At 44.1% G+C, this 13,983-nt stretch overlaps 1 protein-coding gene across 1 annotated transcript in view; it reads left to right on the top strand.

Moving 5' to 3' along the window:
- The window catches only part of LOC132397848 (leucine-rich repeat-containing G-protein coupled receptor 5-like), a 181,221-nt gene extending 168,907 nt beyond the window's left edge, over window positions 1–12,314 (top strand). The window contains exons 15-18 of the mRNA XM_059976598.1: window positions 3,565–3,690; window positions 9,587–9,729; window positions 10,310–10,390; window positions 11,221–12,314. Coding sequence (XP_059832581.1) covers window positions 3,565–3,690; window positions 9,587–9,729; window positions 10,310–10,390; window positions 11,221–12,314 — 1,444 coding nt within the window. The remainder of the gene's footprint in view (window positions 1–3,564; window positions 3,691–9,586; window positions 9,730–10,309; window positions 10,391–11,220) is intronic.
- Window positions 12,315–13,983: the final 1,669 nt, after the last annotated feature.

Raw genomic sequence — 13,983 nt, 5'->3', positions numbered from 1 at the left:
GGTTGCTGGCAGCATCTATTTGTTTTTCTCTTTTTCCTTCTTTTTGAGCTCTTCGAGCTGCATTTGTATTAACCTTCTTTGCACCTCTTCCTGCTGCTCAGCTAACCTTTGTTTGTCTTTCCGGTATTTCTCAACCGCATGGACTATTTGGTCTCTAAATTCTTGTGGGGTCTTTGACGTTAGCCCAACCACTTCCTCCAGTTTGGATTTTACTTGTGGAGGCATTGCATCCAAAATGCTATGTCGGAACAGTGTGGTGATAAATAAGCTATTCTCCACCTCTTGCTCAGTCTCCAGTCTCCACCTTTTCAACTGGTTTTCTACGTAGGCTGCTGGGATTTCAGTGTCTCCCAGTGGATCCCCTTTTAAGGCTTTGGGGTCCACTTTGGGTGGATAAAGCTTTCTGAGGGCCTGCCATACCCTCTGCCTCACTCTGTCAAACCCGTCTCCATCAGTTCTCGGGTCGTTCGAGTTTACTATGCCAACCATTTCTATTAGTTCGTTAAATTTGGAGGTTCCCATCAACCTTATCAATAGTGCCTTCAAATCTCCCATCGCCAACAATCGTCCCGCCATTTCTTCTTCAAAGGCTCTAATCCATTTCCCTGCTCCTTCATGTAGATTGGGCAGAGTGTTTTTCAGCCCTTCTAGTTCCTGGGATCCCCAACAGATATACTGCACTTGTCCTGATCCTTTTACTAACAACGGCATCATTCTTCCTCCTTCTTCCCACCTGCCCTGGCTCTCCTCCTCACCTGACTCCCCATCTGTCTCAGGGTATGTCTTTACTGCCTCCCACACAAATGTCTCCGGGGTCCTCTTCTTCCCTCGGTCTCCCTGTGGAGTCCTTCCTTTCTGTCTTGATTCAATACTTGGTTGGCCCCTGGAGTATTTTTTGCATCTCTTCTGGTAATCCCCTCTCAGTAACTTATCTGGCTCTCTCTCTACTTCCGCAAGTTGCTCCCCTACTGCCTCCTTCTGCTCTTCTGGGCTTCTGCCTCCTACCTCTTCTCCACAAATTCTCACATCCTCTCTCTCTCCACTTAACTCTTGCTCCTCCAATGAGTCACCTTCTTTTCTAGTCCGTTTATTTCTATAGTATAACCGATACTCCTCATACTCCTTTTCCTCTCTCAAGTATTTCATCCGTTCAATCCCTTCTTCCATTTCTCTCTGTGCCTGTTCCACCTTTATCCTTTCTGCCTGTATCTCCTTCCATATCGCCGCTTTTTCCTTCTCGTATTGTTTTTTTTCCTCCTCATTATCCCTAACTTGTACTTCTCCCTGCATGTTTACTGTTCCCGTCAGCAGGGGGCACTGCTTAGGGGTTCCTTCCTCATTATAGGGAGGGGGTTTTTCCTGTTTCTTTCGCATCCGGGTACGGAGCTGAAGCCAGTTTCTCACTGTACCTTCCTCTCTCTCTAACCGGCTGTTTCTCCAGCACCTTAGTCTCTTCCTCGCTTGTAATTAATATTCTACCTGTCCTCAGCCTTTCTCCCTCCGTTCTGAAGAGTTTTAGCACTTCCATTTCTCGTTCTCTTTTTTGCCCTCTTTTCTTAGATTTATCTTTTGGTTTGTAATTTTTAATTAGTCCCTCCATTTCTTCGCACAAGCTTACATAAAACGTTCCTTCTCTTGGCCATTTTGTGACCAGGTTTTTGGTTCTTTTTTCCCATTTTTCTGAAGATTTTGTGATCTCATTTTTATTTATCGGGAATTTTTTGCTCAGAATCTCTACCTTTACCTTTACCTTTACCTATCATGTTATTCTCTCTTTTTAAGGTATTTCAGAGATTCGCAGTTCGTTTACTGGATAATATTATTTACTCTAATTCTATGCCTAGTCTATCGTCTATCTACCAGCCCTTTAAACTATATATTGGACGGTCCTTGTTTCCTATTCTGTTCTGCCCGTACAGACCGCTACTCGGAGTGGTATCCACAGAACTTGCTCTTTGCACCTCGTCTATTCAGACCCTTATCTCTTAAGGCGGTATCCACGAGGATTTTCTCTATTTTTCCTTTCCCTGCCCGTTCAGACCTTCATTTTATACGAAGCGGTATCCACAGGGACTTACCAACACCACGTGGAATTTTTCTTAACTTAACTTTTTATTAACTTATTTGTACTTACCCTCACTGCAGTGTTCTTGATCAATCCTCTCAGCATCCTGTTAAACCCCAATTCTGCCAGATTCTTTGGACCAGAGAGACCCTTCGGCAGTGGTTCCACACTTCTGAGACTCCCAAGACCTCCCCAAAACCAACAGAATTCTTAGTCCAAATTGTCGCAAAAAGCACTTACTTTTTGTTTGGGTGCACCCTTTATTCAGTTAGCCTTGTGTTGGGAAGTGTCCCCAATCTGCCGTTTCCTTTCCGCGGGTCTCTTTCCGGTCCTGCCGCGGTCGCCAATTATGTCGTGGTTTCTCGTGCCCCACAAACGACCAGGAGACGCAGAAGATTCTTCAAGAAGTATTAAACTTTAATTTGCAAATCAAAGCTGAGACAGTCATTGAGCTAGTCACTGATTGCCCACCGATCCTTGGACATAGCATGTTTTATAGCAATCTCCTGGTTTAGTTGCATTAGCATATGCAATCGGTCTATAGTTGTGTACCACACGTACATCCACTACTATTGTTTCTGCCCATTGACTTAATCATGTTCTAATCTACATCTCTTAGCTACCTTTCATTAACACACCATTGTCTTCTACATTCTTAATATTTCATTCTCCTACTAAATTGGGTACATGCATAGCAAATAGCAAACTCAGATTACATAATTTACATCTCTTAGCCTCCTCTTATTAACACAACATTGTCTTCTACATTCTTAGGATTTCATTCTCTAGCAAATAGCAAGTTACAACGTTTATACTCCAATAGCTGCGGCATTCAATCCGCCAGGCCATGGCTCCATTATTGACACTCTTACAGTGGAGGCAGACGCTCAGATAGAGACTTAAACTCAAAAAAGCTGATATGGGACTAAAAGATTGGTGCACCATCAGAGGGTCCACCTTTTAGATAAGTTGTTAAGGTGAAGCCCTGACTGCTCTTGCAGATCCCAGAGCAGTAACTGGAAAAAGAGCAGAGGATTATCGCCGACATTGTGGCAAAAGATCCCTCAATCGATATCACAATATATTGTACTTGCTGTCTGTGTGATCTGGCTCAGCCCTACACACGTCCTGTCCTGTGTCTGAGAGTATTCAGGAGTATTTCGGAAATGGGGCCTCCTAAATTGGAAGTGTCGGTGCTACGTAAACACAAGTTATCAACACGCTTCCAGAAAAGGCAGTCACTTGCAGGTGAACTTACACAATTTCTGTGCAGCTGCTGTGAAATTTCGGCATTTTCTCTGCTGTTGACCCATCTCAGCAAAATTACCTGTGTCAGGCAGCTCACACTTTCATGAGAGTTGGAATTTTCTTTACAATCTCATTTCTTAACATAGTATTTTTATTCACTTACATCACTTAGAAGGAACACTGGCATTCCAGTGTACTAAATGTTGCATATGTATGTAATTGATTCACTTCCTGAAATTAATTTCTTGCAGTGACCTTACCTTCAACCTTCTGACATCTCTTCCTCTGTCCGGGCTAAGTGGCTTGACACATCTGAAACTAACAGGCAATCAAGCTCTGCTGGACTTGCTGCCCATAGAGAGCCTCCGTAATCTAAGGTGAGCACATAAATAAGACTGTCAAACAATCTCCTGGAGGAACTGGGTGGGTTAAGCAGTGTCTGAGGGGCATGGAAGGAATTGTCAGTAGTTTGGGTTGAGAGCCTATAGTTTGGTTTGAATTCACTGAGCCCAAGGACTGATTCAATGAATGGTTACAACAAAACACATCGCTGGAATGGCCGACAAAGCAAAGCCAATCAAACTCACACAATTTTTAAAATAGCACTTTGAAAATTAAAGTCTTTCTACTTGATTTATCCTCCTTGGAGTACAAAGTTTGTAAATGTGCTTCACCACCCCCTGAGCATAAGACCATAAGATATAGGAGCAGAGTTAGGCTATTTAGCCCATTGAATCTGCTCTGCCCCTTCATCATGTCTGATCCATTTTCCTCTCAGCCCCAATTTTCTACCTTCTCCTCATATACCTTCATGCCATACTGAAATGAAGTCAGAAAGGTAATCGAAGAAGAAATATGATACAAAGTTATCTTTCCAAAGCTTATACAGTACATAGTAATCTATTTTATTTCCTAAATACCTTCAAAATTTGTAACTGTTTCACTAATCATAAAAATCAGGTCTTGAAACCTATTGTGAACCAACCGTATCTTCACTGAACTAAGTTAGGTTCGCATTTTTGTAATACATTACACTTATCCCACATAGTTTGAGTTTAAATGAGCAGTCTTATGTCAAGTGTCTACTACCATATTGTGGCGACCCATTTCCTGGCACATCCGAACCGGCTCACAATTAGCCAGCTTTCCGGCTAAGGGAGATAGCCTACGGGGGTTTGCGAGCACAGAGCTTTGGAGCCTCTGCGCCACGGGGGGCAGGTTGAGGGAGGCTTAAAAGTGAGGCTGAGGATTTCGAATAAAGTTTTTCCTTCGACTGCAGTTACCGACTCCGTGTCGTAATTTTAGCGCTGCGTGTAGCACACCGCTACAATTGGTGACCCCGACGGTCCAAACGATTTTTGGACCAGAAATGACCGACGCCGCCTCTGTTCATGCGGTTTCGTTGAAACTGCCGGGTTTCTGGACACAGCGCCCGAACCTATGGTTCCAGCAAGCCGAAGCCCAATTCCACGTTCGCCAGATCACCTCAGAAGACACCCGCTACTACTACGTGGTGAGCTCCCTCGACCAGGACACAGCGGCCCAGGTCGCGGAGTTCGTACAGTCGCCCCTGGCAGACGGCAAGTACACGGAATTCAAAGCCCTGCTCCTCAGGACTTTCGGACTCTCTCGGAGTGAGCGGGCTGCCCGTTTACTGCACCTGGATGGCTTGGGAGACAGACCTCCATCGGCTTTAATGAATGAGATGTTGTCTCTAGCCGACGGACACACACCCTGCCTCATGTTTGAGCAGGCATTCCTGGAGCAGCTGCCCGAGGACATACGCCTGCCGCTGTCCGACGCGGATTTTAGTGACCCCCGGAAGGTGGCAGCCTGGGTGGACTTGCTGTGGAACGCCAAAAAGGTGAGTGGGGCGTCCATCGCACAGATCTCCTTCTGCGGGCTGGAGGAGACCGTGTACCACATGTACATGGAGTGTGTGAGGCTGCAGCCTCTTTTTGCATATTTGCGTGGGCTGCTTCTCGCCTTCTGGCTGCATTTTAGTCCCACCCTGTTTATATTTGGTCATCCAGTAAGGAAGGGGGCATGGAGGGATAGGATGTCCTAGTCAACTTGCTCCTGGGGCTGGCGAAATCCGCCATCCGTGGGTCTTGGAAACGGGTGGCGGGAGGATCTCCCCGGGCAGACTGCCTGGCAATGTTTAGGGGGTATGTTCATGCCCAGGTAACTATTGAAAAAGAACATGCGCAGTCCACAGCGGCCTTGGAGGAGTTTCAAGACCGTTGGGCTCCGCGGGGTGTAAATGCCATCGTGGATAGGGATGGCAACATTCTGGTGTAATGTCTATTGTCTATTTGTAGTGCAGTAATTGTGTTTGCCACTGTTTTGTATATATTGTATAGCACCGATATTTGTAAGAAAGGATTTTGTAATAAAAAAAAAGAATGGACGCCCCTACCGCCCTCACAGTGGACGCATCTAACACGGCAGTCGGTGGGGTACTGGAGCAACTCATCGCAGGTCGCTGGCAACCCCTGGCGTTTTTCAGCAAACACCTGCGGCCACCCGAGCTCAAGTACAGTGCTTTCGACCGGGAACTGTTGGCGCTCTACCTGGCAATCCGGCATTTCAGGTACTTCCTAGAAGGTCGGCACTTCACCGCGTTCACGGACCACAAACCGCTTACCTTTGCGTTTACAAAAGCGTCCGACCCCTGGTCGTCCCGCCAGCAGCGCCACCTGTCCTACATCTCTGAATACACGACAGATGTCCGGCACGTCTCGGGTAAGGACAATGTCGTGGCGGATGCGCTCTCTCGCCCTACCGTTCATGCCCTTTCCCAAGGGGTAGACTTTGAGGCACTGGCAGAGGCACAGCAGGCAGATGAGGAGATTCCGAGTTACAGAACCGCAGTCTCCGGTTTGCAGCTCCAGGACCTCCCCGTGGGCCCGGGTGAGAGGACCCTACTCTGTGACGTCGCCACCGGCCAGCCCCGTCCCGTCGTCCCGACAGCCTGGCGGCGCCGTGTTTTCGACTCCATTCATAACTTGGTGCATCCCTCCATCCGGACAACTGTCTGGATGGTTTCCAGCAGGTTCGTTTGGCACGGACTCCGCAAACAGGTCCATGAATGGGCCAAAACGTGCATGCACTGCCGGACGGCCAAGGTGCAGCGGCACACCAAAGCCCCACCGCAGCAGTTCCATCCCGCCCACCAGCGTTTCGACCACATTCATGTGGATATCGTGGGCCCCCGCCAGTGTCGCACGGAGTGTGGCACCTCCTGACTATCGTGGACTGGTTCACAAGATGGCCAGAGGCGTCCCGCTCACCGACACCACCTCCGAATCTTGCGCCCGAGCCCTGATCACCACTTGGATATCTCGCTTTGGTGTACCGGCCCACATTACCTCTGACAGAGGCGCCCAGTTCACCTCCAGCCTGTGGTCAGCTATGGCCAGCCTTTTGGGGACTCAGCTGCACCACACAACTGCCTACCACCCACAGTCGAACGGGCTAGTGGAGCGTTTCCACCGTCACCTGAAGTCGGCCCTCATGGCCCGCCTGCGAGGAGCCAACTGGGCGGACGAGCTTCCCTGGGTCCTACTCGGCATCCGCACAGCGCCCAAGGACGACCTGCACGCCTCGTCGGCCGAGTTGGTATACGGCGCGTCCCTGGTCGTCCCTGGGGAGTTCCTACCAGCCCCACGGGGGCAAGAGGAAGATCCCGCAGCAGTCCTGGGCAGACTACGCGAGCAGCTCGGTAACCTACTTCACAGCATGGGCAGAACCCGACCTGCGTACCCAAAGACTTGCAGAACTGTAAGTTTGTGTTTGTACGAAGGGGCGGGCATCGGCCACCGCTGCAGTGGCCATACGAGGGGCCGTTTATGGTGCTCCAGAACAACGGGTCCACGTTCGTGCTGGACGTTGGGGGGAAGGAGGAGGTTTTCACGGTGGACCGCCTCAAGCCGGCCCATGTGGACCTGGCACAACCGGTCGAGTTTCCGGCGCCTCGGCGCAGAGGCCGACCTCCCAAGCAGGTTCCAGCCCAGACTGTGGACATTGGGGGGTGTATCGCCAGTTCTGGGGGGGTGGTTATGTGGCGACCCATTTCCTGGCACATCCGAACCGGCTCACAATTAGATAGCCTACGGGGGTTTGCGAGCACAGAGCTTTGGAGCCTCTGCGCCACGGGGGGCAGGTTGAGGGAGGCTTAAAAGTGAGGCTGAGGATTTCGAATAAAGTTTTTCCTTCGACTGCAGTTACCGACTCGGTGTCGTAATTTTAGCGCTGCATGTAGCACACCGCTACAATATGTCCTTTATTCCCAAGATCAGCGTCAACATAAATAGTGGAACTCAACATCTATTTCAATAAATAGGGCTAATATCCATCCGTGACTGCCCAGCACACTGAGTGACCTTCACCAGGACTGCACCTCACCACCACCTCCTCATGGAATGATGAATAAATGCTGCTGTTACCCAATACCTTCATCCAAGAAAAGAATGAGAAACTAACACACCTTTGTAACTTTGTGTCCGCAATTAAACTCTTTGAAGATGGATGAGGAAGGCAGACTTTCAAGTGAACATCATTTTTCACAAACTCAGGCTATCCTATTATTTTAAAGTGTAGTAATGTTATAAATATGCTTTCAGTTTGTGTGCATTAAGATTTCCAAACTGCAATAAATAGAAACTCTATTCCAACAATGCTGACTTGAAAAATTAATACTAGCCATGAGACCTGGGAGAGTGTTCTTTCCTCTTATTCAGATAGAGCCTTCTGATCTTTAGTGGGGCCTACATTTAAGGCTCTGTCTAAAAAGACATCAGCACTAATAGTCTTGCTGTAGGGGTTGTGGTGGCACCTCTGTAGTGGTACTCGAACTCGCGACCTTCTAACCCACAGAATGAAATGCTGTCAAAATCAGAATCAGATTTAATATGTTGGAGTATGCTGCAACACATAATAATAAAAACTGTGAATCACACTAAATATATATATATATAGTTAAATAAGTAGTACAACAAAAGTAATGAGGTAGAATTCATGGGTTCAATGTTGATTCAGAAATCTGAGCCACAACTTACACATTACACCTTCCATTCAAGGTGTCACTGGATAACTTGTTCTTTACGCTTCAATATTTAATTTATACACTTTACTTTGCTTATTGATGTGTAATTCATTGTAGATTTAATTCTTACTTTCCTAAGTTATTGTGTGTTACATACATTACTACGCTTTACACCCTGACAGGAGAAAAATTGTCTTGTTTGGTGGTATACATGTACATAGATAAATGACTATAAACTTGACATATAAATTCTTATGAACCACTCCAGATTACACAGACTACTTCTTTAATTGCTCAGTGACTTGATTCTTTAACTTCAATGTATAACACTACACAACAAAGATTTTGCTTCCTGAATACCTTTGGGTGTATTGTATGGATTTTGGGCTCATGAAAATCACCATGAAATTTCCCTATTACGCACCATTTTTTAAAAAGTTACCTGTATTTGTTATTTTAATTCATATTTCAAGTCAGAATAACTGGTGCCAAGATTAAGGAAAGCATTTTTGGTGATCCACAAATCAAACAGGTCATCAATGATAGGCAATTCAAAGAACTTCTAGTGGGACTGGAGAAAATCACATGGAAGACATTGAAGGGTGTTGTTGAAAATTTTCTTGGCAAACTATGTGCAGCTGGTTGACAACATGCTTCAAGCATACAAAACCATGAAGTGCAACATGCCACTAAAGATTCATTTATTGCTTTCCCATTTAGACTTCTTCCCTGTAATTCTTAGCACTGTTAGTGATAAGCATGTCGAAAAGTTTCACCAGGACACTGTGGTCTTGGAGAAATGGTATCAGGGCAACTGGAATCCATCAATGCTATTTGTTGGAAACTTAAGTGAGAAGCCTCGGACACTGAATACAAACAAAAATCATCAACAAAGCAGTTTTGCTTAGTTGAACAATTGCAAAGCGTGAGCACAGTTATGTAATTAAACACATTTTCAATAAAAGTTAAATTTTTGTTTCTCCAAATTCCTACATGATACAAGTAGTCTGAAATTATATTTGTGTTCAGCTTCAAGCAGTCTATCATAAACAAAAAAAATTCTGAGAAAGCAACACTTTCATAAAAATTTGTTGTCATGTTGTAATTACAGCTTTCCAAACACATTCTTTAACACCCCCAGCACAAAAAGCAAATAAGTATTTTGCATTCATTTTGTGAAATTGTTTTCACTGTGTTTTAATACATTGATTTTAATACATTCACAGGGTACTGGAAATGCCATATGCTTATCAATGTTGTGCCTACACACCTTGTGAAAGTTCCTACAAACTTGCAAATCAACAGGAGCAAGTAGAAAATAACAGTGATGAAACTTACAAACGGGACGCTGGAATGCTATCTGGTCAAGGTCGGTAATACAGGAAATTGGTGGTAACACTCAGTAGGTCAGGCAGCATCTGTGGAAAGAGAGGCAAAGTTAAAGATTCACATTAAAAATCTTTCATCCGAACTTAGAAAGTAAAATCAAAGTTCCCCTACATCTCTACACTTAAAACGGATTTAATTTTCCTCTTTCCCAGTTCTGATGACCTGAATTGCGAACTTTATTTCTCTTTCCACAGATGTTGTCTGGTCTGCTAAGTGTTCTCCTTTCTGTTTTAATCTCAAATTTCCATTTGATTTTCAGTTAAACATTCACATTAAATTTACTTGATATTTAGATTTAAGCTTCATTGAATGTTCTGGTTTAACTCAAAAGCATTGCATCTATCTCTGTTCTAATTATTGTTAGAAAATAAATAGCACAAACGTTAACATTTTAATTTGTGATTCAGAGAACGGATTTAGAAATTGCCAGTGAAATTAAGATGTTTATTGCTGTTTTAAACTATTTAAGAAAATAAGTTTTACAAATTGAAAAACTGACCAATTGCTGAATGTTTATACATATATTATGATGTGTAATTATTAAACTATGTGATGTACAGATGATCAGGACATAGATGATGCATTCATGGAACTTGAGGAGGTTCCAAAAGTCCATTCTGTCCAATGCACTCCAACTCCAGGTAAGGAAGGATGGTTTTGCAATTTTATTGTAGAATTAATCTTTTCTACAGAGCATTGCAATGGTAAATTGCCAAGAGAAAGGCTAAGGTTAAGTTTTCCCAGAACAATCTGGTCTTTCCATCCCAGCATCCAACTGGGACTGCTGAAGGTAGATCAGCAACGCAGCTTGATCTGTCAGTGCTCAATTCTGCGTGTTATTGTATTCTCTCCAAATATTACACCTTCCTCCCCCGTTACCATTCTGCTGTTCCCACAGCTGCCAGGTCCCAGTGTTTGAGGGGCTATTCCCCAACTCGCTCTCCCAAAGTAGACTGGCAAACCAGTGCTGTCTAGTGTACTGCTGGGAACAATTATATTTCTGGGAAATTAGATTCTCAGCTTCATTCATATCTTTCCCAAATTTTATGTTCATTGACAAGAACAGTTACCACCTTTCAACCATCAGGTTCTTGAACAAAAGGGGATAACTATACACTCTTATTCATCCATTCCACAACCCATGATCTCATTTTAAGAACAGTTTATCTCAAGTTTTCATTATTTATTGCTATTTATTTTATTTGCATTTGCACAGTTTGTTGTCTTCTGCACTCTGGTTGATCTTTCATTGATTCTGTTATAGTTACCGTTCAATAGATTTGCTGAGTATGCCTGCAGGAAAATGAATCTCAGGGTTGTATATGGTGACATATATGTAGTTTGGTAATAAAATTTTCTATGGACTTTGTACAACTGATCAACATCTAAAAGTAATCACATTCTGTGGGTTTCTCTATATATGAAGTTAAACTGATAATATATTTACAAAAATTATTTTTTTTAATTTTAGGACCCTTCAAGCCTTGTGAACATCTTTTTGGCAGCTGGATGATACGACTTGGAGTTTGGACCATTGTTCTACTCTCTCTGGCTGGTAACTGCTTGGTCGCCACAACTGTTTTTGGATCTCCAGTGTTTATTTCCCCACCCAAACTTCTAGTAGGGCTCCTGGCAGTGGCAAACTCACTGATGGGCACCTACAGTGGTATATTGGCAATTGTGGATCTATTAACATTAGGCAAATTTGCAAAATATGGAGCATGGTGGGAGAATGGAATTGGCTGTCAGGTCGCAGGCTTTCTCTCCATCTTTGCTTCTGAACTGTCCATTTTCCTGCTGACGGTTGCAACTGTTGAACGCAACCTATCCACAAAATGTGACATAAGCCAAGGGAAAACCCTAGCTAGCATCAAACTGGCAGCAACATTCTGTGTGATTCTGGCTTGCATTGTAGCAATGCTTCCACTGTTCCACGTTGGAGATTACAGGATCTCGCCACTTTGTTTACCATTACCCTTTGGGGAGCCTTCCACTTTAGGCTTTCTTGTGGCTTTAGTCTTGCTGAACTCTCTTTGCTTTCTTGTCATGACAATAACCTACACAAAGCTGTACTGCGGTTTGGAAAAGGGAGATGTGCACAGCTTCTGGGACTGTTCAATGGTAAAACATATCGCCTGGCTGCTGTTCACTAACTGCATCCTGTACTGCCCTGTGGCCTTCCTGTCATTTTCTTCCTTGCTCAACCTCATGATTATCAGTCCAGACGTAGTGAAGTCAATACTTCTAGTGATTCTTCCGTTGCCAGGGTGCCTAAATCCCTTGCTCTACATTCTTTTCAACCCACATTTCAAAGACGATTTTGGGCTCTTGAGGAAGAATCAGCGATTATGGAAGAAATCAAAGCAGAGAAGCTTGGCTTCTTTAAGCTCAGAAGATGCTGAGAAGCAGTCTTGTGATTCTACTCAAGAACTTGTTATACGCTCAGGCAGCCATGCAGCCTCTGGCACGTCCTGCCACTCAGTAAACAACTGTTCAGTGCAGACAACTTACCAGATGATGGAGACCTGCCAACACCCATCAGTAACATTCACTCACTGCCACTAGGGGGAAGCACTGAGAAGATCAATCTTGCCTCATGAAATTGCTATAGATAGTTGTGTGTGTGTTTTTTTAAGGATACATTATTATGCCTGCTGCTTTCTGACAAAAACATTCAATGTGCAGAAGGAACAGATTATGTTCTGAAACAGGACAGGAGATCCAAGAAATTATTTTGTTCATTCTGTGAGGTTCCCCAATGGACAAGTTCGCATACCAATTACTGCAGTAACTTTGTCATGAAAATATGATTGTTCTACATGAAATTTCATGTTCACCAATTAAGTATTTGACAACTTCAACATTAATTTGGTGGATTCAAAAGTTGGGGTGGCACGATAGTGCAGTGGTTAGCACAACATTTTACAGTACAGCCAACCTAGGTTCAATGCCCACTTCTGCCTATAAGGAGTTTGTGCGTTCTCCCCATAACCACGTGGGTTTCCTCCGGGTGCTCCAATTTCCTCCCACAGTTCAAAGTTGTACCAGTTGGTAGATTGATTGGTGATTGTAAATCGTCCCGTGATTAGGCTGGGATTAAATCAGGGGATCGCTGCACCGCATGGCTCAAAGGGCCAAAATGGTCTCACTAAGTAAAGAAATAATAAATAAAACCTATTAAACAGCCTTTAACATTAGCTGATAACTTTCTCCATTCAGCCTCACAGATGAGAGGTATAAAAAGACTTCAATATAGGTGATACTATTTCAAAGGAAAGGAGTGCTTTATCTTGTAATTGCCACAAAATGCTGCATTCTTTGGGTTCAAGGCTTTAACTGTAAATCCTGTTTTCTATTTGTGACACATTTTGTGTATCAGGTGTATGTCCACGTCATAGTTTCTGAGGTGTAAAATCCCCTTTTAAACAATTTGATCTTATACAAAAGTAGTTGTTAACAGCAAGACTTTTCCCATTAAGACACACAGGTAACAGCTCAGTGGTCCTTCCGAGATGCTTATATGAGAGGAGGGACAGGTAAACGCATGATTTCATCTGCAACTCATAATGAGTGCTATGTTTGATGGCTATTGTCTCTTTCCCATGTCATTCATTTTGTGCAGAAATAGCTGAAGGGGGCAATGAAAAATCACCTTGCCTAACTAACATTAAACAAATACTGTACATTGGACAAAAGAACTCAGCATGTCAGGTTGCATCCTTGGAAAGAGAGAGGAACAGTGAATATTTTATGGATCAATGTCCTTTCATCAAGATGATACATATAGAACAACCAACATAAATATTCGATTTGCTTGATTTCAGTGGAATTGAATGTTGAGAGTGCTGTTCAGTCAATGTCTAATACTATAACACCTATCAGAACAAACAGAACTCCGCTCCTTGCCTTTGCCTTTAAGCTTATCAACTTTTGGGTGCCACTAGGGTGAAGCAGTTAGTTGCATCACAACATCTAATAACAAGGTACATGAAAATATTAAGGCATGAAATTTTGCAGATGTTGGAAGTCCAAAACAATTCACACAAAATGCTGGAGGACCTCAGTAGGTTAGGCAGCACCTATGGAAATTAATAAACACATCAATGTTTATTCAGGACTGGAAAGGAGGGGGGAGGATGCCAGAATAAAAAGTTGTGGTGTGGGGAGGGGGGTGGAGTGGAGAAGGAGGCTAGCTGGAAGGTCAAGCAACACACAGAAAGTGCTGGTGGAACGC

Source organism: Hypanus sabinus, chromosome 8 (genome assembly GCF_030144855.1).
Source record: "Hypanus sabinus isolate sHypSab1 chromosome 8, sHypSab1.hap1, whole genome shotgun sequence".
NCBI lineage: Eukaryota > Metazoa > Chordata > Chondrichthyes > Myliobatiformes > Dasyatidae > Hypanus > Hypanus sabinus.
The sequence above is the reverse complement of the archived record's forward strand: the minus strand, read 5'-3'. Positions and strand labels throughout refer to the sequence as shown.